The 6,727-nt window shown below is 34.0% G+C and overlaps 1 protein-coding gene across 1 annotated transcript; it reads left to right on the forward strand.

The window, feature by feature from the left end:
- Positions 1–690: 690 nt before the first annotated feature.
- LOC147513874 (ESCRT-related protein CHMP1B-like) lies at positions 691–2,072 on the forward strand. Its single transcript, XM_086599576.1, has one exon. It carries the CDS (start codon positions 1,256–1,258, stop codon positions 1,664–1,666), a length of 411 nt encoding a protein of 136 aa, XP_086455702.1. The 5' UTR covers positions 691–1,255; the 3' UTR covers positions 1,667–2,072.
- The last annotated feature ends 4,655 nt before the right edge of the window (positions 2,073–6,727 follow it).

Raw genomic sequence — 6,727 nt, forward strand, 5'->3', positions numbered from 1 at the left:
GAGGGATAACTCCAACAGTTTAGTCAATAACCAATATTTTTAGTCTATATTGTGCGTATATATAATGTCATTTGCGCAACAACTTAGGCGTTAGGACTTAATGAAAAATAGCCTTTAGTTACCACTCTAAGTTTAAAGTAGAGGGTCGAGGGGTTGACGATATGTGCAAGGGTAAAACAATGGAATGAAAATGGCTTTTGGAAGAATCTTTCAATTTAAATACTTAGTTGCAACTTGCAAGAGTTGTAGAACTGTAGAAGAGAGAAAAAAGCCAAACAATCACTTGCATATCCGCTTCAGAGTTCAGAACTTCAGATACATGGGATGCAATAATACTGCATAATCCTACCTATATTAATATCGCTTTCTCCCAGGATGCTCATAGAGAGCCACATCAGCAAAAATTTTAAAAAAACCCATGTTTTGAAAATATTTATTTTCTATTTTACTTAAATACCCCTGAAATTGGTATATTTTGTAATTTTATAGAAATCTATTCGGTTTTTTCAATTCTTATGAAAAACAAAAACCAAACATACGCTTTTATTTGAATGTACATCAGGGATAAGTAAGTAATTGACAACTAAAAAAATAGAAAGATATGAAAAACTCTTTCTCAAACCTAACGAAAAAAAATCAATAGCAAAACAAGAAAAAAAAAAACTCTCACCCCGCCGGGCCGCCGGTACACCATTGATCAATTCTTTTCCTCTCTCTCAATCTTCAAAGTGAAGAAAGAAAGAATCGAAAATGATAAGGGCGTGTGTTTAACAGACTTTAATTACTCAATGTCTTCAGTACAAGCATTCTCCATTTGTATAGCATTTCTACATTGTAAGAACCTTGCCAAAGTTAGTAACCTATTTGAAGAAATAACTGCACAGGAGCATATATCGTTGAAGACTGAAAGAATGAAACTTTCTACTGAAGAGAAGGCTCCTTCAAGTTGTGCCCAGTTTCCACCTCCCTCCCCCGTTGGGAGGGTCTAGCTGCTCTGAGTCCTAAGAAGCGGGTATTATAATGCAGCCACATAAGTCATTCAGTCCCCATCCTTGACAAGGTGCTTACCCATTAACTCCTGACATATATAGTCCTTGAGTGAGCAAGTATTTTTTGTTGTCACGTGCGTGAACCAAGTCTGAAGATGTAAAACTTTCGGACCATTTGCATGATGATGAAGATTCAAATAATATAGTTTATATCAGTTGTAATCAACAGGAGCAAATATGAAGCCAGTTACTATAATTGTGAACAGATGAATTACTTACGCCTAGCGTCTCGTCTAGACGCGGTAGTTGCACGTCTCGATACGCAAGCGAAGATGATTACTATATCAAAATCCATGGGGTCGTTGGAATCATCACTTACTACTGGCAATTTACAGAAGATGTCGGAGACTATGGACCAATTTGAGAAGCAGTTTGTTAATATGGAAGTACAAGCTGAGTTTATGGAGAGTTCGATGGCGGGGAGTACGTCGTTGAGTACTTCGGAAGGGGATGTTAATAGTTTGATGCAACAGGTGGTGGATGATTATGGGCTGGAAGTTTCTGTTGGGCTTTCTCAAGCTGCAGGTCATGCTATTGCGGCGGAGTCTAAGAGTAATGAGAAGGTTGATGAAGATGATCTTTCAAGGCAATTGGCTGAGCTTAAGGCCAGAGGGTAAGGGTTTATGATGGGTTTTTTAAGTTTTTATGTACAATGTGTGTTATTTGTGGAGCTTTGATTGTGTGTGTGGAGGATAGAAGATACAGATACTTAAATTGTTATGAACTTGGATTATGATTGCTCCATTTGGTTATTAAAACTTGGGTAATTGGTAACATTTCATGGTTTTAGGTTTCTGTTTGTTGAACAGGTCAGTTTTGTATTTTAAGTGTTGTTGGGTAGTTGTGTTGTTTGCTATTATCTCAAACTTATTATGATGCTATCCATGTGGGGTTATGTCATAATATCTTGGTGTTGTTTGGACATGCGATATGAGAGCATTGTGGTTGTGAATATAGATTGTTATTGCTCCATTTGGTTATTAAACTTTAGATAGTTGTTATTATTTGATGGTTTTAGATTTATGTTTGTGGAATTAGTCAAGTGCTCTTGGGTGGTTGATATGGGTTTGCTACTATGTCAAACGTATACCGTGGTATCAATTTGTATTTGTCGATTTGGGGTTATCGTTATAGAACTTATAATATGTTGGGGTAATTTGGACTTGCAAAATTCTAGCATTATGGCTGTGGAGTATATGGTGCAAGCTTGGTTGATTTGTTAAACTGTGTTGTAAAAATCAGATACCAAGTCGATTTGGTTTCATCTTTTCTTCCCCATAGCAATTGGGGATTTAATAGCATATTTGGCATTGTTGAAAAAAACATAAGTTTGTATTGATGGGGATACGAAGTGTCTGACCATGACAAATTATAAATAATTGGGGTATATCACATACACTATGTGTCCGACACAAATACCTGTATACGCATCTGACATGGATTATTTTTAAAATATGGCGTGTCCATGTAACACATAAGAGCTTCAGGGCACCAGGCCTCTTAGAGGCTTAAGGAAACCCAATAAACAATCATAAAACTAAGTTAATAAACACCACCTCCTCTTAAAAAAACAAATAGATCCATCCTCCAATTCCAGCTTTGACCCTTTTTTTTTTCTAAGATGTCGTCTAGCACAATGAGAAAAGCGATCGGGGGCAGTAAAAGACCAAACAAGTATTGGAATAGCAAAAGTAGCAATCAATACAGCACCAGATCTAGAAGTAGCCATAGTCAAAGTCATTGGATTGTTGGATTAAAAGCTTTGATGTTAGTTCATAGGCTTTAAGTGAAGGAGATCCTGTACGAGGTTACTTAATTTGTTTAATTTTAGAGATGAGGCTCATTCTAATTCTTGGGACCATTATGCTTTTGTACGGACTTATGCACTATATCTTGATCAGAAGTTGGAGTGTTTAGTTTATGAGAAGAAACGACAAGGTAGTGGTGGTGATGATAGGTTTGGTGGAAGGCGAGACGAGCCTTATAGACCGGGTAGTGGAAGTGGGCATGATTATAGGTTTGGTGGAAGGCGAGTAGAGCATTATAGATCGCCACCTGGAGGGTATTGTGGAGGGTTTAAAGATGATTTTGGTGGGTATGGAACAAGGCCACCTCCGAGATCGGGGTCTTATGGGGATGTGATTGAAGCCGGCCGTGGAGATGAAGATGGAGAGTGTTTTAGGGAGGATAATAAGTCAGTTTCAGCGGTTACTAAACGATAGATTGTCGCCTTTCCATCATAGTACTGATTACTAAGTATCGACATTGATCTCCCAAGTTTGAAATCAGTTGCGTTTCACCTTCAATCAATTGTTGTTCAGGTACACAATGTTTAACAATTGTATTTTGGTTTTTAATCATCAATGTTTGATCATCAGTTGGTTTTTAATTTTTTATATTTGTTTATATTTTTAATTATCAAGTCCTTAGTAGTATGAGACTCTAAGGCAAAGGGATACACTTCTGCTCCTCTAATCCTTGGCTACAAAGTCTTAATAGAGGCCTCACAAATGTGTAATGTGGGTACACATTATCAGTAAGAAATGCTTGAATGTACACGTGTTTTACTTCAATCTGTTTTTATATTCTAGAAGAATTCAATAATAATAATGAATGGAGCGTCTAGAGATTTCTAGGGTACACAATTAGTCTTATTTATCTTCATTACAAAATAGCTCATTCTTTCTTCATTGATGCATACCATCATCAATTTGTTGTCGACGCATTTATATGAGTACAATGAATCATCGATATGTTGTACATATTATGCTTTATATTTTTACTATAAAGTTCAACTTGATAGATTGCATGCATAGTTCAACTATGTCTTCTTTCTGCGTCTTTGTTTGATATTGGATTCTGGCCCTTCATTGATTTTTCATTTGTGTTTTTCTCAAAAAAATGCAATTCACATGGTAGTTCTTTTAGTTATCAGGTTTCATTTAGTTTATCTATAATCTTTATTTCATTTGATTATATACAATTGTTTTATTATGTGTTTCATGGCTCATGGTTTTAAAGTAGTTAGTGATTATTTTTTCGTTCCATACTGATTAACTTTCCCACACCTAAAGGGAAAGCTAACTTTGTGGTGTGTCACATTGGTGGAAATATAGGCATAATTTCCGCTAATATAACTTCTATTTCTCATCAAAATAGTATTATATTATCTGACTTCAATTTATTATGTAAGATGTTTGCAAGTCAATAACGGGCAATTGAATGCTTAGCATTTTCTAGCTTTTGGTTGTCCCTCCTAATAATTAATAATATAGATTTTTGCTTTCTATGAAAGTTTGATTTTTTTTTTTCTATTCTTTAGTCGTATTAATGGCTATTTTTTTTATGTGATCAGATGGTTTTAATTGTGAGTTTGATTGTTTGAGGAGTTGTCTCATAGAATGGTTTCATTAGTTTTGATCAGACACTTTGTTATACCTATGCTAGGGATGTCGGTCAGTACATATAACAGTGACAAATATGATAATTAATCTGTTTACTCTTGCATTTAAAATTTTTAATATTGTTTTCATCAATAATTTCAGCAGCTATAAAAGCTTAAAAAATTGAAGAACCAAAGGCACTCACTTAGAGGCTCTAGAAAAGTTGTATGGTGATTTGAAACAAGACCATTACGAGCCAACGACATGAAAAGTGAGTCCAATGTACCCTGCGTAACAAATATTATGGTTGTGATCTATATGATATATACAGTTAGAACTACCATTAAATATATTTATTTGCATTTGGCAATATATTAGATATTCCATTCAAGGTTGAGGCTAGACATATTGTTTACACAATATACATGTTTGTTATATATATAAGCACATAGCTTAGATTTTTTGTATAGACTTTTGAATTGGTGTAGTATATTGACCTTCTTTTGGCATTGCAGGACGAGTGGTAGAACAAACTCTAGGGATGCAAATATCAGTGGTTAATCACATGACCACTTTCAAGGTGCACAACAAATATGTTCATGGTGCACAACGAATTGCAACTATTTATGGTCGTACAAGTACCAAACAATGAAGGATCACCGCAGAAAACAATTTCATTATGTGGTATACCATAGAGAGTGATTAGACTATGCAGATTGTTTTTTTGTATGAAAAAAAAAAAAAAAAAAAAAAAAAAAAAAAAAAAAAAAAAACACTTGAACGAGTTTTTGGAGTATGTGAGAGTTTAGGACTACTAATGAGATCATTTAGTTATGTAAATATATTGCTCTCTATCTGAAATGTGAAAGAGAAATATAAAGTTGAACGTGCGGAATTTTGTCATATTTTTGTGTCTATTGATTTTTTTGTGTATCTACGTATCTACTGATATGTTCAATGACAATGGCAGTTCATTTTTGTGTTTCTAATGATCATATTCTCTTTACTTCTTCAAGCTTTTTAGTCTTCTTTTAACTTTATGTTCTTTTCAAAGCAAGTTAGAAGTTTGCAACTACTCTTTAACACATCTAATATCTTCTCTTTCACCAAGTTGCAAGCATCACAACCCTTACCTTATCTTTTGTTTTATGGCTGAGATTGCATCACACAATCATTAGGTGATCGAGGTTCTTTGCTTAGCTATGAATAAATAATAAGAAAATAAAAGACCATTGATCGATATAAGACCATGTTAAGTTCTTAGTGATGTCCACGTTTTAAAAGTTATAACTCATGTAATTTTCGTTCACTGAGAAACTTTGAATAATACAATGGTTTGCTAACATTGTTAAATAACATGTGAAAATTTTCTTACTTTTAAAATTGTTTTTCAATAACATTTATTTTTCTCCATTGTTATGTTAACAAGTTTGGGATTAATTTGAAAGGAATTGAACTTATAATCTTCAGTTAATTATATTTGTAACTTCATAATATTACTGGTTCGGCAAAAGCTAACACTAGGAACTATATATATATATATATATATATATATATATATATATATATATATAGAGGTTTAAGCACATCAACCAAAGTTAAAAGCCTGAAAATTAACAGCATATACATAGTGGGTTTACGAATAGCAAGCCCGACCACAGGTCGGGCTGCATAGCTAGTATTAATATTATAATATGCAATGCTTATGGTAGCTAGAGCCAAGGACCAAAATTTCGCTATCGGTTAACATATCGGTGTACCCAAAAACCGAGATATATCGGATATATCGAATATCTCGGTTTTTTTGGTGACCAGTCCAAAGTTTCTAAAATATCGGATATCTCACCGATATATCTCGGATATCGAGATATGTCGGATATTTCTGAAATTTCAATATTAAGTTATTAACAATTGGTCAAAAAATCAACTGATATATATCGATTATCTCAGAAATATCGATTATATTGGCGATATAAACTTTCATATCGGAAATTCCGATATATCTCGGAAAAAAAAAGTTCAATATTCGGTGGATATATGTCGAAAATATCGATATCGGTGTACCAATTTACTGAGATATATCGGCGAGATATCGGATATCTCGGCGATATTTGTTCTTTAGTATTACTTGGTAACCATTTTCTTCACTTGTATAGAAACTTAACTTCTAGTTGTTGTAAACTAATGCACAGATTGGAGAACTTGCTGGGCTAGCTGTTGGAGCTACTGTTTTACTGAACGTTATTTTTGCGGGGTAAATATTTTCTTACATTTTTCTCTTCATATATTGTTTAA

Source organism: Coptis chinensis, chromosome 3, assembly GCF_015680905.1.
Source record: "Coptis chinensis isolate HL-2020 chromosome 3, ASM1568090v1, whole genome shotgun sequence".
Lineage (NCBI taxonomy): Eukaryota > Viridiplantae > Streptophyta > Magnoliopsida > Ranunculales > Ranunculaceae > Coptis > Coptis chinensis.

Excerpts from the sequence above, each read along its gene's own strand:
- LOC147513874 (XM_086599576.1), top strand. The coding sequence starts at position 1,256 with ATGAATTACTTACGCCTAGCGTCTCGTCTAGACGCGGTAGTTGCACGT.